Here is a 25,866-nt window from a genome sequence, read left to right as displayed (position 1 = left end):
TCACCCCTTATTAGCCTATGAAAAACTATTAGATGTCGGTTGAAAAACCATGGCATGCCATCCATAACCCGTTTTAAATCAATTTCACTATAGAATCGAAACAAAATACGCTTATCTTCAATTTCCATAATAGATACTCCTCTTAGTGGGTGCCACAAGTCCGCCAGCGTATTTTTTAGAGATGGGAAATTCATAATACTATCTGTGAGAACTAGCCCTACCAAACATAACCTATATTCTGGATCAACAGATATATCATCCCCTACCACCACTAAGGGACCTTCCTCCTCATCCATAATATTGAGATTTGCCAGATCTACCCCCACAATATTAAGATTAGCCATAACGCACACTTGAATCTAAGATCTAACCTTTCTGTAGACGACAAACCCTAACAAAATAAACTCAATATGCAAACTCGTGCAACAAGGAAAACAAAAAACCCTAATTCGTTCCAGAAGGCAGACTTTAAATCGTACTAGATTATTACACTATTTTTGAAATTCAAATTTAAATTCTCAAAAGCTACCTTGACGAATAACTTGTATGAATGTTAAGACATTGTTAGGCGAACCATCTTTGTACGTTGAATCACATCATAGTATGGAAAAATTCTACAAGGACATGTGCACCGTGAGGGGTTTCCATGATAAACGGTATTCCCTACTTGTTTAAATCCTACTTATAAAGACAAAAGATGACCCAGAACTCCAACCATGTAAATTCCAGAACATAACATAGAGATACGAACTATAATTTGAGATATCATTGGGCCCATCACGTGCGTGTATAATAGGACCCATTTTATATTCTTCTCAACTCAATCTCTAGTGATGGCTGTGAAAGGTGCCAATGTACTTTCCACGTTTTATAAAGATAACAACAATCTTTACCACCACCCACCCACCCATTCTTTTCTTATTTTTAGATTTGTAGGAATTTATTAATGCAACTGGACCTAGCATTTTGGATGTACATATCCGGTTCAGAATATTAGGCCTGCCTAACCAAGCAGTCAAAGCTCCTTTTTGAAATCTCAAAGGGCCAAATGGCGTTAGGTTGGGGATCTAAGTCTTGGTGGTGTGGCATCTGTTTACAACTCTAAATCACATACTCAATTCATTTCCTCGATTGCTTTACACAATCAAAGCCATGCATCATCTTTCAACTGAATGCTCCGATTACTTCTTTCATATGAAACACTTGTCTTGTATTTTTTATTTCAACTGGGTGTTTCTTTTGGTAAGTATTGCACGTTGCAAAGTACAGCATATATCGTGAAAAAATAATATTGTAATAAAATATCCAAACCATATAATTTATTTTTATAATATTACTAAATTCACATTTAAAATAAAAAGTTTAAAGCAAATAGAAGTTGTGATAATTATACATTTAAAAATAATTATAATTTAAATTTACAATTATTAGCTAAAAGGTTGTGCTAATTTCAAATAGAATTATTATTTGAATAGAACTCTAGGCATAAAATATAAGAAAAATTATAATTTAAATTACAATTATTAATTTAAAAATAAGTTGTGCTAATTTTATTGATGTAAAATAGGGTTATTACTTGAATAGAATTCTAAACATCTTAATTATCACTTAATTAATATTAAAATTAACAATGTTAATTAGTTATTTGAATAATGTTACTCTGTATTAATTACATAAAAGTAAAACTATATTATACGTTAAAATGCTTTGATTGTGATTTGAAGATTTTCTATTATAATATTTGAATTGATAAGTTACTATATTTCAATTATATTTAAAATTTAAATAAAAATATTATTTTAAAATTAAAATATAAGATTTAAAAGTTGATTAAGTATTGTGACATTAAAAGTTAATGAAATTAAATGCATAATTATTATTTAATTGTTTAAATAAAAATACCTATTTTAAGAAATAAAAGTCCAATTTCTCATATTCTAATTTTATATAAAGAAATTTGACGTTTGAGACACTGAAAAGTGAAAGAAATCTGAAAGTGTTACTTAGCCAAGCAAAACGCTGACCTATTAACAAATACAAACTCACCAAGTTGATCCTTCAAATTTGTGGTGTCACCTATTTTCTTATGGGATTAATATACGGTTATCTAAGTCAATTACTACTATAGTTTCCCTTTTATTCTTCTACTTAGTTGACTTGATCATGTTTTAGGGGCTTGAATTAGTCTAACCCACCCCTTACCTAAGCTAACCACAACACAATCATACATAAGTCCACCTTACATTTTTGTTTCTTTACGTAATCATTGATTATAAAAGAAAACTATATTAATAAATGAATAACTTGTACCCTTGATGACATATTTTCTTTGCTTACACAATATTATTTTATGATGAGGAAGAGTTGGTCTAATCATGCTACGTACTAGACTCATTCGGGTTGGTAATTATTATTTTTTAATTGAAAAAGGAAAATAGTATCGTTTAGAATTGAATTTAATGTCTCATGTCTATGACATAATATTTTTATCATTAAATTAAATAGTGTAACACCCTAAAAATTTGAACTTTTGTTTGTTAAACTCTGTCAGTAATTAAGTATCTGTTTCTAGGGTCTAGAGTCTTAATCATGTGTTTCAAATCAAGAGTTCAGATCACAGTTTTGTAAAACTTTTGTTATTTGTTTTGTCAAACATTTATCATTAAACTCTCGACTTAAATTTAATTCTATACAAAATTATATTAAGAATGAGCTTATTGGTTCAATAGTTAAACCTTTGTATACCCTTTGGTCTTGTGTTTGAGTCTCAGCATAAGCAGTGAGGAATTATTTTTGCACCATATGGTAATTAGTTTATTTTTATTAATTAAATATTTTTTTAAAAAAAATTTCCCTTTTACGTTTTTTTTTATTTTTCTTGAACTTTCTTTCTTTTTTCTTCTTTACTATCGTTCTTCTCTATTTTCTTTTTGCTTTTCGTTTTTGTGATCTTTCGTTCTGTCTTGTTGTTATGTGAATTACTGAATTGTATCATTCTGTTGGTCAATTTTGGTTTTCAAAGGTGAGATTCTATTGTTTTCTTTATGCTCGTTTGGTGTTTCGTTTGTTGTGGGTTTGGAGGTTTTCTTCAAACTTCGAAGTTGGTGTTTAATCTGTTAATCTGTCATTGTGTTGTTGTTATCCCGAATTTTAGGGGAAAATCAAAAGACGCCTAAGGTTCTTCCTCCGACTTAAGGTTCAAGTAATTATTGTTGTTCTTCGGTAAGCGTTAGTTGCGTTTTGGGAGTTGCGTCGAAGTTTTTGATGTAGTTTGGTTGAGTACTAAATTGTGCGAATTATTTTGATTAAGTTGTTGGTTGGGCAATTGGTTTATCGTTTGTAGGTTCCGGAGTCATTTCTGTTGTTTCTACGTCAAATCTATATTAGGTGTGTAATGAAAACCCAAGATTTTGCGAATGGCGAAAGTCGAAAACCATGATTGTCGATGCCACAAGGTCGTGTAACCCTCTATCTTGGCTCACACAGGCGTGTGAGGGATTGTTTTGATTGTGGGCCATACGGGCAGGCGTGTGTCTAGACCGTGTAACTCTCTGGTCTGAGTCACATGAGCGTGAATCAGACCTTGTGCCAAAACGTGTAACTCTCTGACTTGGGTCACACCGCCGCGTGACAAGCCGTGTTATTCCGTACGGGCGTGTAAGCCAAAAATTAGAAATTTTCTCTAAGGCTATAATCGTCATTCAAACCGAACGTAGGCCTATCGTAGGGTTCGTATAATTTGAATTAGGCAATGAAATCCATTATCTGATGATCTGTTATTGAATAATCTGTTATTTGTACATACATGTTGTTACGTAATCTGATAAATAAGTGTGACCCGTATTGCATGAACATGATCTGATTATATCACTATATAAACCAATATGATATCTATTAAATCTGCATCTGGATTAGGGCGGGAATTGCGATAAAGGAGAAAGTGTGAGCAGTTTAATTATCTGTCGACTCTGGTGGCTAAGCCACATATATATGTATATCTGATTTTGGTGATTTATCGCACTGTGTTCTGGCAGCTAGTCTGCAACATTTTGAACGTTACAAACTGTTACTACGCAGTGTGTAGGAATGATAGACATTTGATACTCTATTCGATGTGTAGGGATAAACTTTGATGGTATGTAAAAGATGAGGGTAGGAAATCTGCATTTGTATTTGATATGATCTGTATCTATATATGTTATATTATGTTTCTGTTTCTGTACCCAACTTTGATAACTATCTGAATACTAGAAACCTGAAAACGTATCTGGCATTTTCTGTTAATTGAATATTAAAGTTGCACACTGAGTTTGTAAACTCATCTAGTTGTTTGCTTGGTTTACAGGTAATACACTGTCTCAGGCTATGCTGCGTGTTTTAGAGAAGCTCGCTGGGACTTATTTCGGATCTTGAGGTTGAGGGTCAGTTACAGAATGACTCCAGTCGATTGGTGGTAAGTTGTTTAAGTGTGTCACTAGAGTTGCCCCGACAGTAGTCGAATACTGGTTAGAGGCCACCGAGCGCATCATTAATGATAGCGACTATACTCCTACACAGAAATTGAGGGGTGTAGCGTCTCTGCTCTGAGATGAGGTATACTAGTGGTGGTTAATAGTATAGGAGGGTACCCAACCTGAACGCATCACATGAGATTTCTTTAAAAATGCCTTCCAAAGTAAGTATGTAGGGGCGAGTTACATGGAGACTCGTAGATACGAGTTTATAAGCTTATTTTAGGGTGAGAGGTATGTGGCCAAGTATGAGGCTAAGTTTCTAAGATTGAGCAGGTATGCTCGTGGTTTTGTTTCAAATGACTTGAGGGTTTGATAACTCCTCAAAAGGAGCCTTTGTTCGAGGCCTTGGTTTACAAGACAAATATAACTAGGGAGGTGAAGCGCACTGAGTGCGAGAGAAGAGACTAGAAAAAGGGTCAGATTAAGCTCAAGAGGAATTCGGGTCCCTCTAGTTTCGTTCAGCGCCTTAAGAAACAGGATAGGTTTGATGGGCATCTAAGGACTGAGGCACCAACTAAACCAATTGAGATTCAAAATTGTGGTGGTTATGGTAGACGTCATTGAAACGAGTGTTGGAGGAGGTTGAGAGCCTGTCTACGATACGGCTCAATGGAGCACCACATTAGAGATGAAAAAAACGTTATAATGGGTACGTTATTTATCCATTTTAATCTATATTTTACTTTTATAGACATTGGTTCTACACACTCATATATAGTTAGTATTGTTTCTGTAAATTTGGGTCTATCTGCTGTGAGTACTATTAGAGAGGTTTCAGTAATTAGTCCATTGGGTCAATCGGTTTGGGTTAATAAAATTTATAGGAGAGTTTTATTAGATATTTAGGGTGTTTGTATTTCCTACTAAACTGATGGAATTGTTGTTTAGAGAGTTTGATCTGATTATGTGAATGGATTGGCTTGTGAAACATCGAGTCAGTTTAGACTGTGCCTCTAAAAGTGTAACTCTGAAATCTAATCATGATACTAAAATTGTTATGATCGGCGAGTGTTGATATTACCTCTCTAATATAATCTTCGCTCTAGTAGTTGAGAAGCTAGTTTGGAAAGGTTGTGAGACATATCTGGCATTTGTTTCTGCCTTCAATTCTGCAAAACCTTCTGTTAAAGACATTTGGACTGCAAGAGATTTCCCGCATGTCTTTCCTGAGAAGTTATCGAGAATACCTCAAGATCGGGAGGTTGAGTTTGGTATTGAATTTTTGCCAGGTAACACTCTTGTGTCCATTGCCCCTTATTGCATGACACTAATGGAGCTTATGGAATTAAAGACTTAACTTCAGGAACTTCTCGATCGATGGTTCATAAGGCTGAGCGTGTCCCCTTGGGGAAAACCGATTCTATTTGTGAAGAAAATGAACAACACAATGACAATATGTATAGATTATTGTTAGCCGGATAAGTTGACGATAAAGAATAGGTATCCACTTTCGAAGATCGATGACATGTTAGATCAGTTCCATAAGGCATCTGTATTCTCTAAGATCAATCTTCATTCTGGGTACTATTAGCTTAAGTTTAAGGAGACAAATATGTATAATACTGCTTTTAGGACTCGTTACGGACACTAAGAGTTTTTGGTCATACCCTTCGATTTGACGAATGCTCCGACTACGTTTATAGATCTAATGAATTGAGTATTTCAGTTGTATCTAGATTAGTTTGTCGTGGTCTTCATCGAAGATATTCTAATATACTTTAAGACTGAGAGTGAGCATGATAAGCACCTTAGAGTAGTTCTGCAGATATTTTGTAAGAAGCAACTCTACGCTAAGTTAAGTAAATGTGAGTTCTGGTTGTGAGAGGTTACCTTTTTGGGACAAGTTGTTTCTACTGAAGGGGTCCAAGTTGATCCTAAAAAGGTTGAAGCTGTGATTGAGTGGAAACAGCCGAAGAACGTGTCTAAGATTCAGAGTTTTCTAGGTTTAGCGGGTTATTAGCAGAGGTTTGTTTAGGGGTTATCACTTATTATAGCTCCTCTAAGTTATTGTGTAAGAATGTGCCTTATGTGCTCTGATGAGCAGCAAGCGAGCTTTCAGAAGCTCAAGCCCGTTTTGACTCAGGCACCTATTCTGGTACAACCTAAATTTATTAGAAAGTTACGTAGTTTACAGCGATGCTTCGCAAGTTGGATTAGGCTACGTTCTAATATGGGATAGTAAGGTTGTGGCTTATTCGTCTCGACAACTTAAGTCACACGAGGGTAACTATCCCACGTACGATCTTAATTGGCTATAGTTTTTTCAGTCTGAAAATCTGGAAGCACTACCTGTACGGTGAAAGGTGTATCGTTTACATCGATCACAAAAGCCTTAAGTATCTGTTGACTTAAAAGGAGTTGAACCTTAAGCAAAAGCCTTAAGTATCTGTTGACTTAAAAGGAGTTGAACCTTAGGCAAAGTAAATGGATTTAGTTGTTTAAGGATTACGATTACACTATAGAGTACCATCCCGATAAGACTCATATTGTGGCTGATGCTCTTAACCATCCCGATAAGGCTAATATTGTGGCTGATACTCTTAGTCGTAGAGTGATGACCAATCTAAGAATGATGTTTGCTTATTTGAGTTTGTTTGACGACAGTAGTCTATTGGCCGAGTTATGGGTTAAACCAATCTGGGTTTATCAGATTTGAGTTAAATAGTTGAGTGATGAGTCTCTGGTTTTGCATTTTTGATAGGTTGAAGATAGTGGGACTTCGGATTTCAGACTGAACAACGATAGGGTTTTATGTTTTAGGGGTCAAATTTGTGTGCTTAACGATGCTGAGTTGCAGCAATTAATTTTATGGGAAGTGCATAGTAGCCCTTATGCTATGCGTCCTGGTGAAAATAAGATGTATAAGGATCTCCAAGAGTTATACTAGTGGCTCGGTTTGAAACGGGAGGTTAAGATTCCTCTTTGGAAGTGGAAGCTTGTGACTATAGAATTTGTTTGCGGGTTACCTTTGACACCCTCTAATAAAGATTTTATTTGGGTTATCGTGGATCAATTGACCAAGACTGTGCAATTTCTTCCCGTCAAGACAAATTATTCAATTCAGAAGTTAGCTAAGCTATATGTCTCTGAGATTGTAAGACTGTAAGGAGTTCCATTTTCGATCATTTTTACAAATACCTGCGTTTTACTTCTCAGTTCTAGAAGAAGCTTCATAAGGTATAGGCACTCGATTGGATTTCAGTACTGTGTACCATCCTTAGACCGATGGATAGTTTGAATAAGTTATGTAAATTTTAAAAGATATGTTACGGAGCTGTGTGATTGACTTCCGGGGTAGCTGGGAGGAATTTCTACCGCTGGCTGAGTTTGCATATTATATTAACTTCCAGTCTAGCATTTAGATGGCACCTTACAAGGCTCTGTATGATCGCAAGTGTCGTACCAATATGTGTTAGACTGAGTTAGGTGGGCGTCAAGTGTTGGGTCCCGATTTGGTTTCTGAAATTAAGGATGCAATTAGGTTGATTCAAGACCACCTTAAGAAAGCTTCTGAACGGTAGAAATTGTATGCAGATTTAAAGAGGAGAGATATTAAGTATTTAGTAGGTGATTAGGCTTTTTTGAAAGTATCTCTTTTGAAAAAGGTTCTCCAGTTTGGACGTAAGGGCAAGTTGAGCCCAAGGTTCATTGGGTCTTATTGTATTATGAAATGTATTGGACCTATCACTAATCATCTTGAGCTATCTCCTGAGTTAGATCGTATTCACGACGTGTTCCACATCTCTATGTTGAGACGATATCAGTTTGACCCCTTTCACGTTGTCCCTGTTGAGGAGATTAGAGTGAGACTGAATTTGACATTCAAGGATGAGCTTGTTTAGATTCTGGATCAAAACATTAAGGTCTTGAGAAGGAAAATCATTCCTCTAGCTAAGGTCTTGTGGCGGAATCATGACACTGAGGAAGCCACTTGGGAACCTAAGGATTCGATTCGGCAACAATACCCTCATCTGTTTGAATCAGGTAAATTTCGAGGCCAAAATTTCTTTTAGGAGGAGTGAGTTGTAACACCCCAAAAATTTTAACTTTTGTTTGTTAAACTTGTCAATAATTAAGTATTCGTTTCTGAAGTCTAAAGCTTTAATCGTGTGTTTTGAGATCAGGGGTTCAAGTTACATTTCTGTAAAACTTCTGTTATTTGTTTTGTCAAACCTTTATCCTTGAACTCTCGACTTAAATTTAATTTTGTGCAAACTTGTGTTAAGAACGAGTCTACTGGCTCAATGGTTAAACCTCAGTATACCCTTTGGTCCTCTTTTCAAGTCTCTACGTAAGCAATGAGGAATTATTTTTACACCGTATGGTAATTAGTTTATTTTTATTAATTAAATATTTGTTTTTCTAAAAATAATTTCCCTCTTACGTTTTTTTATTTTTCTTGAACTTTCTTTTTTCTTCTTCTTTACTATCGTTCTTCCCTATTTTCTTTTTGCTTTTCATTTTTGTGATCTTTCGTTCTGTCTTGATGTTGTGTGAATTGCTAAATTGCATTATTCTGTTGGTCGATTTTGGTTTTTGAAGGTGATATTCTACTGTTTTCTTTCCGCTCGTTTGGTGTTTGGTTTGTTGTGGGTTTAGAGGTTTTCTTCAAACTTCGAAGTTGGTGTTTAATCTGTTAATCTATTTTTATGTTGTTGTTATGTTGGCTTTTAGGGGAAAATTGAGAGACGCTTAACGTTTTTCCTGCGACTTAAGGTTCGAGCAATTGATATTGTTCTTCAGTAAACGTTAGTTGCGTTTCGGGAGTTACATCAAAGTTTTTGACGTAGTTTGGTTGGGATCTAAATTGTGCGAATTATTTTGATTAAGTTGTTGATTAGTTAATTGGTTTATCGTTTCTAGGTTCCGGAGTTACTTCTTTTGTTTCTACATTGAATTTACACTAGGTGTGTAACGAAAACAAGAGATTTTGCGAATAACAAAAGCCGAAAACCATAACTCTGGATGCCACACGGCCATATGGTAGGTTGTATAACTTTCTATCTTAGCTCACACGGACGTGTGACTAGGCCATGTGAGGGACTATTTTGATTGTGCGCCACACAAGTGGTTGACACGGGCATGTGTTTAGACCGTCTAATTCTCTGGTTTGAGTCACACGGACGTGTGCCAGACCATGTAACTCTGACTTTGGTCACATGGCCGTGTGCTAGGCTATGTGATGAGCCACACGGCCATGTGTCAGGTCTTGTGGACCACATGACCGTGTGCTAGGTCTTGTGAACTACACGGGCCAGCCATCTAGGCTATGTGATTCCACACAGGCGTGTAGGCCAAAAACTAGAAATTTTCTCTAGGGTTGTAATTATCATTCGAACCGAACATAGGCCTACCATAGGGTCCGTATGATTTGAATTAGGCAATGAAATCTATTAACTAATGATCTGTTATGAATAATTTGTTATTTATAAATACATATTGTTATGTAATCTGATAAGTAACTGTAACCCACATTGCATGAGTATGATCTGAAATTGTATCACTATATACACCTATCTGATATCTGTTAAATCTGCATCTGCTCATGGGTGTCAAGATCCTAGGATTGTACATCATCAGTTCTTCTCCTGATGGCCAAGGACAAACATTCTATGGGAATTTGACATGACAATGACTTCCAACTCTATGGGTATCGAAGTCACCGTTTGAAAAAAAAAATTCTAAATTGTTTGTTTGATTTATAGGTAACGCACAGGCTTAGGCTGGTCGGCGTGGTAGGAGCTCGATCATTTCTATTCTAGTTATTTTGTCATTTTATAAGAATTTAAGCTATGACATATATAATTTCAGATTATTGTTTATGAGTTTAGAATTTCGTGTTGGTTTAACTGTTTAAATGATTTCCGACCGTTGAATTTCAAATAATTTAAGTTGGACTTTTCAAATATGATTATTGTATCTGCCGACTCTAATGGCTAAGCCACATATATATGCATATCTGATTTTGGCGATTTATCGCACTTTGGTCTGGTAGCTAGTCTGCGACATTCTAAACGTGACATACAATCACTATACGGTTTGTAGGGATGGATGAGTACTTGATACCTTATTCGGTGTGTAGGGATGGACAGAGATGGTGTGTAGAGGATGAGGGTAGGAAATCTACATTTGTATTTAATATGATTTGTATTTGTATCTGTTATATCATGTTTCTGTTTCTATACCCGACTTTGATAACTATCTGAATATTGGAAACTTGATTATGTATCTGACATTTTCTGTTAATTGAATATTAAGGTTGCACACTGAGTTTGTAAACTCATTTAGTTGTTTGTTTGATTTATAGGTAACGCACAGACTTAGGCTGGTCGACGTGGTAGGAGCTCGATCATTTCTATTCTAGTTATTTTACCATTTTATAAGAATTTAAGCTATGACATATATAAATTCAGATTATTGTTTATGAGTTTAGAATTTCATGTTGGTTTAACTGTTTAAATGATTTCCGACCGTTGAATTTCAAATAATTTAAGTTGGACTTTTCAAATATGATTATTGTAACTCTCGAGTTTTTGCCGTAACATCTAAGCCGGATTTCGAGTGTTACAAAAAATTATTAATTAATTTATTTTAATTTTAGCTTTTATAGTATTTAGAAATATTATAATTTATGTTTTAGACTCCTTAAATCCTTTCAATTTTCATTTTAATCTTTATAGCAAATATCAAAAAATATTATTTTATGTTAAATATTGTAATTAAAAATATAATATTTTAAAAATAATTAAATATTAAACACGTAAAACTAAACGTAATGCATGTGACATTAGAAGCTAGTATATATAAAAACACGAGTTTGAAAAACCTTTTAAACTAAAGAGAATATCCTTTATTTTTAATTATATTTCTAAACTAACATTAAAATAATAATTTATTAGTATTATTATGTGATAATAATAAAAGTAATATTAATTAACATGGTAGTATATTGATGTGAAATTCATTAATTAATTTCATCATACCTTTTAAATTATGAATCAGAAAATCATTAAATATAATTTGATAAATTAAAATAATAAATTTTAATTTTAATTAAATAAATTATATGTATTTAATTAAATATAATTTATTTATTTAATAAATATTTTTAAAAATCATAAAATATATTGTTTAATAGATTTTTAAAAAATAAATGTGTATAATCACATGCAACGCACATGAAATGGGAATTAGTTTATTAAAATATGCATATGGAAAACTTATTTTTAGAATTTTTTTTTTCAAACGGTGACTTCGATACCCATAGAGTTGGAAGTCATTGTCATGTCAAATTCCCATAGAATGTTTGTCCTTGGCCATCAGGAGAAGAATTGATGATGTACAATCCTAGGATCTTGACACCCATGAGTGTTAAGATCTCGTTAAACAACATTGATTGGGTACTTATTGTCTGTAGGCCCAACCAACCCATTTAATACAAAGAACCTTTACATCCTCCCTTCTAACATATACCTCACCCCGTTCTTTTTTACTTTCAGCGAAAATCCTCTCAAGAAACTCTAAAACTCTAGGAATTCAGACATTTTTAATGTACAAAAAGTCTAAGTTTTCTACTTATTCTTTCCATAAAAATTGCTACTTTAAGGTTTCAAGAATAACATATTGCTTATGATGTCGTAAATCTAGTAAAACTACTAAATTCAAATTTTAAAAAATTTATTATTAGATTTTATTACAAATATATTATATTATTATGAAACCAGCTTTTAAATTGGGTTAATTATATTTTTTTGTATTTTCTTGAATCAGAAAAAGATTGAAGTGTTCATAACCAACATAATCTTGAATTCTTGAAGCCAAATTGATGTATCAAAAACCACTTAAGGAGGGCCAATTTATTAGCGACATTTACAATAATGAAATTTGAAATGATATTGGACTTACTTGCCACCTTAATGGAAAGATGAAGGTTGAAAATGCATATATTTCATTTTCTACGCGAGGAAAACACTATAACAATGGAAGAAGCCATGTTAATAGTTGGCCTTCGAATTAAAGGACAAGTGGTAACTAGAAATCGTAAAATCGACTTGGAGTCATTATGTTATCAGTTGTTAGGAACTTCATCGGATAAGGAGAATGAATGTGATGGGAATCAGGTGAAATTCACATGATTGAATAAACTTGTCAAATTGGTCTATTCGCATAATGCAACTATAGAGTAAATGGAGTGGTATGCCAAAGCTTGGTGTTGGATTTGGTACCCTAAGTGTAGTATTTTTGTCTATGTACACTTATATTTTTCAAACAAATTGGTTTAATAACAATATCCATTAATTACATTAATACCCTTTGTATATTGTCTTCAATGGTTTTTTAGAAGCAAAGCAAAATAGAAACAAATATTGGCTCACGAGTTATCTAATGTTTAACTAATACTAAGTGGTATTACATGGTCGAATTATAATATGAAAAGACAACTTGTATTAGTAGATGAACCTAAACATGTCGTTAGTTTAATTGAAAATGAGTAAGCTGATTGAAAGACTAATATGTCGTCTATTAAGTCCAACTAAGGAGATGTTTTGTCTTGAGCATCAAAGTGGATGACTCCTAAAAGATAGAGACGTAGATGTGACTAACTAGACTAGCAGTACATCGAACAAGACCCTAGTAGAATAGATCCTAGATCCATTTATGGATTTATTCACTTGTGACATTCATAGTGTGGCAACCCTTAATCCTGAGTCGATGACGGACTATATATGTGTGACTCATATTACGGTCCGACCATTTAATACTGCTTAGTATTAGTTAAACATTAGACAACTAGTGAGTAACATTTGCTTCCAGTTTGCTTTACATGCAAAAACCATGTGAGGACAATATACAAAGTATTAATGTAATTCATGAATAATTTTATTAACCAATCTTTTCAGAAAAATTACAAGTGTACTTAGACAAAAATACTACAGTTAGTGCACCAAATCCAACACTTCCATGGTTATTCATTCTTCAAGTACCGAAGAAGGTGGAGAAAAGAAAATGAAACATAGTCAGGAAGAAAAGTCATCATTGGAAGCCATTTCGAGCTATTTATAGCCCTTCCCGCGCGATTACCAACCTCATGAGCACTGTCCATAGCTAATTATTATGTTTTCCACTAAGGAACAGACGAGTTCCATTCTAACCGAACCAAAATTGGATCTTAACCATGTCCAATTCGTTTTCCAACTTCCCGTTTCTTTCAATAGAGACCTCTAACTTGCGGTCTTTTTCAATTTACTCCTCCATTTATTTCAAATTTTCAAGTTATTAGAAATTTGGGTGTTATAGGCCAAGCTTTTTTCTTCAATTGGTAAGCCAATTTTTGTCCATTTCTCATCATATTTATATTTTTGAGATCATGATAGCTTGATTTAACTATCCCGGAGAGTATTTTGCAAAGTTGTTAAATTTAATAAAAGTTTTCATTGTTGAATCTTGAACCTTTTAGGACTAAATTGATAAATTTTGAGCTTAGATATGGAAAAAAAAAGACTAATTTCTAAAGTGAAAGTTGTTAGTTTTGAACATAGGGACTAAAGTGTAAATATTTTGAAATTGAGGTTAAAATTCTGTAATTTTAGATATTGGAGGGTTGTAAAAGGATGAAATTGAGATCGATTTCAAAATGAAAACTCATATTTTAAAGTTATGGCAAATTCGATTTTAGGGACTAAATTAAATAAAATAAAAACTTGAGGGAATTTTTATAAATGAAATTTAACTATTATATAATTATAGTATGCTATTGAATGATGTTTGGAATTGATAATTGAATTAAATTATGATTTATATCGAGATTTAAATCAATTGGAGGATATTCGCGAAAATAGAAAAATTACGGATTAGTCTCGATACTTTATCTATTGTTGTTTTTTCCGTAAGTTCATATGGTGTAGTTATGTTTAAATCCTTTTAAATTTTATATTATGGACCTATATAAGTTTTGTTAAACTTTGAGTTAATAGTAACTTAGTACTAAATGGTGAGATTTGGACCGAAATGTAAAAGTGTTAAATATGAACTTATATGATGGAATTATATGTATTTTCTTTCAAAAATAGAAGTTCTTGTTGAGTCCTGGGGGATAAGCTATCTGCGAAATATCCTAAAGGATAATGCTAGTCACACCTCAAGCAGTAAAATTATCATTTAACTGTGATCCTTCGTCCAACCTTTTATTACATTTTAGATAGGGGTGAAGCCAGAAAATTTTTATAAATTTGATTTTCAATAGTCTATATCTTTATAATTTTTAAAGGATTAAATCAAATTTTTATAATTTTAGGGGGCCAAAGTACAATTTTACTAATTTAAAATTTTAAAATTTTTTAAAGGGCCTAAATAGCAATTTTCCATTTTAGGGGAGTCAGGGCCTTGCCAGGCCCTCTAGATTCACCTTTTATTTTAGAAAATTTTTTTAGAGATTTTCATTATAATTTTTCATTTTCTCTTGTAAATTTTAATTTATAATAGAGCAAGTTTACATTTTACAAATTGTTTCTTTTAATTTTTCTTTGATCTCAAGACTAGCTGGATAATTAGAACACAAAAAAGTGATCCATGATTGGGTTTTATAACTTTTTAGAGCATCAATACTAATTGAGTATTTCTAACTCTACTTTTATCATATCTTGCAATTTTGTTGATGTACTTCATTGTTGGTTATTGTCTTCCCATGATTTCCATGTGTGTGGTTGAAATTTTTATGTTATTAGTGATGAAAGTTGATGATAAAGTGATTAAATGATCAATTTGTTGTCAGTAATTATGTTGTTACTTGTTTGGTTATGTTTGCTTAATGCATGTCTAGGATTGACAAACTATGCCATGATCTAAATAGGAAAAATGAGAGATCAAACTATAATTGATTATACCTATCCAACTTGCTAAGTATCAATGAGTTGAGAGACCTAGTGTGTGCTAGGCTTTCATGTGAGAGTTGCAGTCTAGCGACAATTCCTAGATTCCGAGTTGAGTCAAGGGACTAAGAGGAATTAGGAATAGTAATGATGTAATTAGTAGGAACAAGTTAATGTTTAATCATGGATTCATCAACTACACCCACTAATCACTACTATTATACTTGATTAGAAAATTAGAATCAAGATTGTTAGTTTAGTCTTAGTTTTAGTTTTAAACCATCAATTTTCTTATAATCAATTTCACTGATAATTACAAACTTTACTAGATTGATTCATCGTTAGAAATAGATAATTTAAGTGCTTGTTGGATTAAACTTGATTTGAACTTAGAATCATTCTCCATAGGGTTCCATGCTTAGAATACTTGTGTACAAGTATTTCATTGTATTACTCCATTGTAGTTGCATTCCTAGCAAAATGTCCTTATTCTAATCTTAATAAAGAGACTGTCATTATAGAACTTCAAATTTTTTATTTATAAATTCTTTATATAAGAAGTTTTTTTTATTTTCTATGAAAAAAAAACAATTAGAATGGGCAATTTATAGGTTTTAGGGATAGGGTTTCGTTAAGGTTTTTAATAAGACTTCTCCACCTAAGGGTGGTAGGCTGGCTTTAAACTTTAATATTTTATCTCTCTTTTTTTTTAAATGTCATTTAAAGAGTGGGTTTTAAACAAACCTCGACACTCATTAGTGCTATTGTCAATATAAAATTTACATATTTTCTCTTATTTTAAAGGTCATTTTAGAATTTGGTTAGTTTAGAATTTTTAAAAGGAATTCAATACTAACAGGTGTCGAGGTCAAGTTAAATATTAAGCACAAGCTTTACAAAATACTTTAATGGTTAGGGTTAGAGGTTTAAAATTTTTAGTAAAACATCGAGTCAACACCAAAAGGTGTCAAGATAGTTTTAATGATTACTTAATCAGTTTCCTAATTCTAATGAGCTCAAAAAACTTAACGGCACAAAAAATTTAAGGGACCTCAACACCCAAAATTGTTGTGTTGAGGTAGCTATAAAAAAAACCTATTCTAAAAACAAGTTTTACGTATACTTATTTTAGGATATACTTTTTACATTATTATAATAAAACCTATTTTTTAACACAGTAAAATTTAGCTATACAACTTTACTTATGAAATTTAAAAATAAAAAATATTTCTTTGCGAAAAGATTATATATTATTTGCGATGTTAACAAAAATTAATATTTTTTATAGTTGGATTAAAACTTAGATAGCATAAAGTTTTATTGGCCGAAAACAGAATCTTTGAGAATGTTTTTAATAGTAACAATTTATTTATTTAATTTTAATTATGAAAGATTTTATTTATTAATTCGTTAATAAGATATTTATCCAATTATATCTAAATCTCATATGTGAAATATCAATCAAATTTCCTCTACTAATTAAATCTTGACGGTTCATTATCAAGATATGGTTCAAGAGCAGGAACTGGCAGAGTGGCTTGAGGATTAAGCGGTGACTGGTTGTTTGGTTTCAAGATGTCACTAAGTATCACATATATTTTCTAGATTGAAGTCAAAGTTGTTTTTGAAGGCTTGAGACTAGCTTGGAATAAAGGGTTTAGGCAAGTGGAAATGGAGAGTGATAATACTTTCCTTATTGAAATTTTCAAAACGTGTCTTGCATTAGTGAGCAGTGTTGTTGAAATTCAGCTGATTCATGACTTGTGCCTCAAAAACTAGAGAGTAAAATTCAGAAGTATCTAAAGAACAAATAATAAAGTGACGGGTCGTTTAGCTAAGATGACTAGTAGTGATATTGAGCATTTTGTGCATGAAATCAAGACGTTATTAGAAGACGATACTCATTCTAATATTCTTGAAGAGTGAATTAGTAATTAGCATATTTTCTTATATCTAGACTTATAGGCCTATGTTTGCCAACAATAAAAGGTATTAGTAGGAGAAAGGCTGTCCGTATTTGCCCCAACAGTAAAGCAGAAAGAAACAGCCAAATTAAAGTAAGAAAATTGAGGTTGACATTTCACAATTTGATGAGAAAATATGTCAAAGTAATGTGGTGGGAATTTCGTGGCCTAAAACAATTTTGAATTTTAAGCTTAATTGGAAATTGCCTTGGGTTTTAAACTTTTAGATTGAATCATGTTACCACAAAGTTACCCTTTTCTAAAAGTGCCTTTTATGCAACAAAAATGGTTTTCCTCAAGCTACATTAAAGTAAGTTTGATTTTAGTGGGCAACTTCTTTTTTTCTTTCTTTTAAAAAATATCATTTATTTAATTTTAGCTTTATAATCTTATCCTAAAATCTTGAACTTTACGTTCACATTCGAATCAGTATGAAAATGTGGGTTTTGATCTTATTCTATATAATGTTTTTATTTGTAAACTTTGATTACTGATTAGTTTTTTTAATAGTAATCCCATGAATAGGATAAAAGAATAGTAAATTAATTAAGTGTCTTATAAATTATAATAAAATATTAAATAAATAAATATTTTAAAAGGAGAAAGACAAGGTTATTTATGAATAAAAAGGGTGCACTAATATTAACTCAATTTAACCCTTTGGTTTGTCATTTTTTTGCTAAATTTGATTAGAAAGAGTGAGAAAAGGATTGCTAGTTAAAATATTAATTTTCAAACAATGTTGGTGTGGTAATTTGCATGGCAATCCTCATGCATTTCATATTAACGTTATATTATTGCCTTTATATGGCGTTTAACAAATATTCTAAACATAAAAAATTCAAAACAATTAATATGATATACACTTGGATTGCAATGCAGATTTTTATATTTAAAAATTTAACGTTTTAATCAAAATTTTCAATAAAAAAATTCAACCTTTGTTGAGCACTAAATTTAATTAAAAATATATATAGATAAAGACGCAATTATTGTGATTCCGCGTAAGACATAAAATTGCAAAGGAATAAAAACATTAAAAAAAAAAAAGGATTAAGCTGTGATTAGATGAAATGACGTAAGGAGGTTTTGAAAAATAGAAGAAAGGAGTACTTAAAAGTTGGCCACTTGCCGTTGGAAAAATTCTTGCATCTAGCTGTGAAAATTCTACGCCAGCTTGTTTACAGTCGAAGCCAATTTTTGTAAAGTTTGAGTCGGTGACATCCATTTCTCCATTATTCCGGAACCCGTCGTGTGTCGATGAGATAAGAAGTGGGTTAATGGAATGGGACATGCCATCTTTCCATACATTTGTAGATTAATTAAATACGTGACTTACTAACGGTGTTAGGTACAAGTCAAGCAATTAGGAACGTAAACTACCCCCATCTATTTCATATTTTTAGGCTTCAACTTTCAACAATCATTTTCTTTTATTTGAATAAGATATATGTATAAATACCAAATTTCAAATCAATATTTCCTTCTCAAATCTTTCATCCATTTAATGCAAATAAATATTTTATTTATTATCATCATTTATATTTTTAAAAAATAATCAAAGCCCCAACCTCATGATTAAGGGATGATGCGACTAACCACCACACCATGCCCCATGGTTGTTTATATTATATAACCAAGTTGACATCGCAAGTCAATTGAACATCAACTCATTTAAGAATTATAATATTATTTTTATAAAGTAAATCATATTCTTTTGAAAATATTTCTTTTATATCTGATTTGAATTTTTTCAATTTTAACAAAAATTACATTTAAATTTTTAAATTTTTATTAATTGTTACCTAAAATGGTCACTCACGTCCTAAATGTGAAATAAATTAATAATTTAACATAATCCGTATATTGTTTAATTTAAGGAATATTAGTAGATTACAAGTGTAAGTGAAATATAATCATAATTATAATCCGGACTATATATGTGAATAATAAATGTAATCAATTATTACAAAAGTACATGCCAATTGATCCAATTTGAGATTACAAATATAATTACGGGTGAAATTATAAGTGGGTTAATATTTGATATATTAGTATTATAAATACTTTTAAAATTGTCATATATCTGTTTTTAAATATTTTACTATAGGTTAGCCGTCTAACTTTGCATGTGGAGTTTAAAAACTCTATTAATAGTGTACTAAATATTTTCCCATTATATAATTACTAGAAATTCCATCGCACATGTATGAGTATGGAAACCACATATTTAGAATACAATAAATAATGAAATGTAATATCTGAAACTAGTAAGAATAACACATATGAGATATGTACAAATTAAAATAAAAAATAATTTAAGTTGCAAGTAAAAGCAAATTTAAATAGGTAAATATAACATATTAATAATATTAAATGCACTCTAATTATTTATCATAGTATTGTCATTTTCTTGAGTTAGTATCAAGTGACATTGACTCAATTGAGGGTATTATCAATAAGATTATGACATACTCACTATGTGGTGAAAATAATTATATAATATATTTATTAAGAACTCGTATAAAAACTAATTATTACTTTAATTGAAATAGTCAAGTTGGGAAAGTACATGATTGGTGTTTTTGGTTCAAATCCCACCAAAAGTATGATTTTTCCTATATTTTATGTAAAGCACAAAAACACCCTTAACTTAGTATTTAATTTTTGAAATAAAAGTATTTTGGTAATTTAATAAATGAGTTGGGACCAATTATTGGTGCCACAAACTCAATCAGAATATTTATATATAACTAGAAATCCTATCACACATATATGAATGTGAAAACCACATATTTAGAACATAAATGTGTGTTTGAATATAATATATAATAAATAATGAAACATGTGGTTTGAAACTAATTAATCATAATAACACACAAAATATGTATGATATTAAAATAAAAAATTAGATTAAATACATCATATTAACAATACTAAATGCAATATAGTTGTTTATCATAAGGTTTGTCGAAACCATTTTTTTGAAAACAAAAATTTTGGTTATCGACTTTAAAAAACAAAACTGGAGTCGCCACCGATCCTTTATTAAGGTGTGATCGGCTCACCTTAAAAATTATGTTGGTCTACGAATTTTGAGAAAACAAGTTCGAAGTCGATTCACGCCGAGGAAGGGTTAGCACCCTCGTAACGCCCAAAATCGGTACCAAATTGATCATTTAATGTCTTAGTGTCGAAGGTTAAAAAGATTTTAAAATCAACTTGAATGATGAAATTTGCAAAAGGATAACAAGTTGTTCAAGTCATGTAAAGAAATCGAGTCCCAATACGTTAAGGTACAATTCCTCATAATCCCCGAACTTTGAATATCACTTTTTATTTTATACGAAAAATCTTCATTTCGAGAAAGTAACATGCCACACCCAATACGTTAGGGCACGACAAGTTAAGTTCCCAAAAATGATTTTTACACTCATGCATTTTGAATAAAGAATATCATCGGTTATTTAAGATTAGCAAAGAAAATCCGAACCCAATACGTTAGGGCTCAATTTCCCTCGAAAACCTCAAACCTCGAATATCGCTTTTATTCAAAAAAAACTTTGAAGCAAGAAAATAACTTTGATGTATGGTTAAAACCAAAACATATTATCAAAAAGAGTATGCTTAAAAGGTAATGTACAATATGATACAAATACTTTAACTTAAAGCATATATAAATATATATTTACAAAATAAAAAATAAACGATATGTATATGTAAGTCATGAAAATACGCTTATGTATATATCCAAATATTTACATATATGTACAATATATAAAATAATAAAATATTTATAATGATTTAAAAATATGAAAATGTATGCATAAATATATCATGGAAAATGTATGTATTTTAAATTGTAAAATATGGGGAAACATGTAAGTATTCTAAAATGTATATGTATACATATATATATGTTTGTAAAAAACTTTATGAAGAATAATATATAAAATGCGTATGTACATATTTACAAACGTAAAAATATATTTGAAACTAAAATATAAAAGTATATATATATATATATATAGAAGTTGAAAAAATATATATATATATATAAGCACATGTATAAAATATATAGGTAGACGTGTAAAAACATGCATATATATATTATATAAAAAACAATATGTGAATACTATATAAGAAAAATGCATATATGAACATAGAGATAATGATAGTAATAATGATAATATATAAAAATAATAATTAAATAAAAAAATAGTTCAAAAAGAAAAAGTGGATTAAATTGAACAAAAGATGAAAAATCGGGGATAAATTCGAAATAAATAAAAGGACCTAATTGAATGCGCAGGAAACAATGGATGACCAAAAGGGGAATTAATCCCTCCCTCCTACATGTTGCGCAGCACTGGATTAAATCGTCACGCGGGTAAAATATTTGGGCCAAATTTTAAAGAGGAAAAAGAACTTGATTAAAACGCGTCACAAAAGGGGGAGGCTAATTGCGAATTTCCCCATTTAGGTGGAGACGCGCAGACCCCCCAAAACTAAACGGCGCCGTTTCACCTGCATTTAAAATTAACAAAAAAAAAAAACAATTCCAATCATTTTGTTTCATTTTTTTCACATATGCTCTGCTAAGGTTTCTCTTCTCCCCCTTTTGACGCCGCCATTCATTCGCCTTCGTGCCAGAGCTCCGATCGCGGCGGAGACGGCGACGATTTGGCAACTCCGACGGAAGGTAAGTTTTTCTTTTTCTTTTTTCTTCGTTATTTTATACGAAATAAAACGAAAATAAAAGAAAATAAAACACATATAAATAATAAAAAATACTATGAAAAACGAAAAGAAAAAAACCTTTGTAAAACAACTTTGATATCTGTATTTTCTCTCTATTTCTGTCTCTGTTACCCCAAAATTTTCCCCCCTTTTACAGATTACAGAAGGGCCTTTTATAGCCCGAAAACAAAAGCAAAAAACGAATATAATTTGCTATTTTGCTATTTTATTCTCTCTCGGACTCTTTGAGTCCGTGTTTGCAGGTATCACGGAGCGTTAGTGGAGGAGTGGCCCAAGCGTCTGGCGGTTGGATGCTTGTTGGCGCGTCAAGGCGGATATGCGCCGTGGTTTATTTTTCACTTAGGTTTTCTTTAGTTGCTGGGTTAGGGACTATTTTGGGCTGTTTTTTATGTTCGGGCCTGGGTCATTGGGTCCTATTACAAGGTTGTCATCAATCGTGAGTTGATATTGAGTTTACTTGTGACACCAACTCAATTAACAATATTATTAATATATATATATATGCAACTTATTAAAATAATTAATTGTGCATATTAAAATAAAGTTATATAAAATATAATTATGCAATAAATTTAAAATTTTATTAATCCAATCAAATTCTATCATAGGCATATTTTAATTTTTATTAACTTTTACTAAAATAAAAAAAACTAAAATGATTTTAAATAATTTAATTTAATTTAATTTAATTTAATTTAATTACGCATTATAATTTTTTAATGTAATTAACTCTAAATACTAATTCAATTATAAATTTAAATAATATAGATATGGAAGAGTTAATGGTGACTTTCCTGAAACACCATATCTCTCCCATCGCTGCGGTTTTGAATTTTGACCCATCAAACTTGCCGGTAACTTTCTCCCCAATTTTTTCTTTTATTTAAAACTTACCAGTCCGTCACCCCCCACACTCTCCCTTCTTTAATCTTTAATCTTTCCCCAACCCAATCACAAGATTTCTGTCAAATCCCCTTAAATTCGTATTTTCTCTTCTTTCCTTTTCTCAGAAAACATGTTTTTCTTTCCAGGTGCAACAAAATTCGCCTTTGAAATTCTCCTCCTCTAGTTCCCCCCTTTCTTTCTGGATTCTGACGAACCATGACAATTCTTTATAACCCATTTTTTCTCTTGTTTATAACTTTCGTTTTCCTGTTTCTTTTCCGGGTTGTTTTGATCAAGACCGGACTGATTTTTACTGTCAAGAAAAAATGGCGTCTTTTTGAAGATTGCTTTCATGTCTACCAGTTGTTCAAAGTCCCCAAATTCAATGAAAGCATGCAAAGAAACCAACTTTATCACAAAGTTTTTGTTTATCTCAATTCACTCACTTCCGTTGAAGATTCCGATTTCACCAATCTCTTCACCGGCAAAAAACCAAATGAAATCCTTCTCCGCCTCGACCCCAACCAAATAATCGAAGACGATTTTCTGGGTGCCAAGATTCTCTGGATCAACGAAGATAACAATTTGGTGTTGAAGATTCGAAAAGCCGATAAACGAAGAGTTCTCCGGCCTTACCTTCAACATATCCACTCAATTTCCGATGATTTGGATGAGAAGAAACGAGACTTGAAGCTTTACGTGAACGTCGTTGGCCATGGCGATGATCACAAGGGACGGTGGAGATGCGTTCCCTTCACGCATCCTTCAACGTTTGAAACAATAGCTATGGAATCTGACCTTAAAAACAAAGTCAAATCCGATCTCGAGTCTTTCCTCAAAGCCAAACAGTATTACCATAGGTTGGGTCGTGTTTGGAAACGAAGCTATCTCCTTTACGGTCCTTCAGGTACTGGAAAATCAAGCTTTATCGCAGCTTTGGCTAATTTCTTGAGTTACGATGTTTACGACATTGATTTGTCCAAAGTTTCCGATGACTCCGACCTTAAACTTCTCTTGTTACAAAGCACGGCCAAATCCGTGATTGTCATCGAGGATCTTGACCGGTATTTGTCGGAGAAATCAACGGCCGTCAGTTTGTCGGGAATTTTAAACTTTATGGACGGGATGTTAACCTCCAGCTGCAGCGAAGAAAGGGTCATGGTCTTCACAATGAACGGCAAGGATCACGTCGACCAGGCGGTTCTCAGACCAGGAAGGATTGATGTTCATATACATTTTCCCCTATGCGATTTCACGGCATTTAAAACGCTGGCCAATAGTTACCTGGGGCTCAAGGATCATAAGCTGTTTCCGCAAGTAGAGGAGATTTTCCAAAATGGGTCGAGTTTAAGCCCGGCTGAGATTGGGGAGTTAATGATCGCGAACCGGAATTCGCCGAGCCGAGCTTTGAAATCCGTCATTCATGCCTTGCAAACGGACGGCGATGGGAGGGGGGGTTTGAATATCGGGCGGCGGTCGACCGAGAATGGGCCGAGGAAATTATCAGGTGAAATGGGTGAAGGGAGTGGGGTTTTCGGTAAGGAAGGAGCCAATGCGGTGAAGGAGTTTAAGAAATTGTACGGATTGTTGAGGGTCAAAAGCAGTAGAAAATCTCAATCCTCCGATCTTAACGGTGACCAAAAGGAAGGCGGATGAATAGGAAGAAGCTTTAGCTTTGTAGTTTTATTGATTTCTCTCTTTTTTGTTAAAACCAAAAAAATCTGAATAGCGGAAATAGAATTAGATTCTGTTGAATTGTAGTAAACTCTGCCCATATGGTTATTTTTACAGCTTTTTGCATTGAAAAACATTGTCAAGTAGTACCTCCCTTGATTTTATTTGTCTAGGTTTTAGGAGTATGTATCTAGGGAAACGTAGATATTAGTACTTCAATTGTCTTTTATTTTTTATTAAAAACTATCTTTGTATATGCCAACATGATGTCGTCTTATGTGGATGACATGATTGATGAATGGGACGATGCACATGATACTAAAAACAAAAGACACTGAGCGCTTGCAATTTCAATAAAGAATGGGTGGAGTGCGGAAATCGGTGAAATTACCAAAAGCCGTTTCAAAATGTCAAACCCACAGTTGACAGTCGTGGGATTCGCACTTCTGATTCACCATCTTTTACATATTAACCCTTCTCTCTCTAATATTTTGATTCCGGGTCAACACAACTATTCCACCACCAATCTATACAATGAATCCTTCTTTGGGCTGACATTTCTGCCCCCAAATATTTATAATAATTTAAACATGTTCCCAAAACAAAGTTAGTTCTTATATGTTAAATCAAAGAGTAAATTAGTCATTCCACTAAAAAAACATAATATTTTGTTTTAAGAGAGCATGTGAACTGTTTAGTTATTCTATCAACCACATTAGTTTTTAATAATACAAAAGGATATAATTTTAAGAGAAAAGATAACTTTTGATACACGAAAAAAGGAATTATTAATGTTTAAAAAGAGTACATAAATTATAATACTCACGGAAGAAAAACAAAACATGATAGAAAATGAATCATTATAACAATATCTAAAATATGTTATAAATTAAACGCAACCACGATAAGTAAATAAAATATTTTCTAAATTCAGTGACTATAATAAATTACATAAAACATGATAAATAAATAAAATGTTCTCTAAATTCAATCACTGTAATAAATTACTTAAAACACGATACGGTAAGAAAAATATGTAAAGATGGCAAGTACGCACAAACATATCAAATTTTATATAACATCAATAATAAATATATAAAAAATAAAACATAAATATAAGACATAAAAAGTTAATAATGAAATTAACTCAGTAATATTTTATTTTTATTTATATAGATAATGCATATAAATTTAAAACAA

At 32.0% G+C, this 25,866-nt stretch overlaps 1 protein-coding gene across 1 annotated transcript; it reads left to right on the top strand.

Moving 5' to 3' along the window:
• Nucleotides 1–22,913: 22,913 nt before the first annotated feature.
• LOC105795730 (AAA-ATPase At2g46620) lies at nucleotides 22,914–24,928 on the top strand. Its single transcript, XM_012625393.2, has one exon. It carries the CDS (start codon nucleotides 23,209–23,211, stop codon nucleotides 24,646–24,648), a length of 1,440 nt encoding a protein of 479 aa, XP_012480847.1. The 5' UTR covers nucleotides 22,914–23,208; the 3' UTR covers nucleotides 24,649–24,928.
• Nucleotides 24,929–25,866: the final 938 nt, after the last annotated feature.

Source organism: Gossypium raimondii, chromosome 7, assembly GCF_025698545.1.
Source record: "Gossypium raimondii isolate GPD5lz chromosome 7, ASM2569854v1, whole genome shotgun sequence".
NCBI lineage: Eukaryota > Viridiplantae > Streptophyta > Magnoliopsida > Malvales > Malvaceae > Gossypium > Gossypium raimondii.
This window is presented reverse-complemented; position numbering and strand designations above follow the sequence as displayed.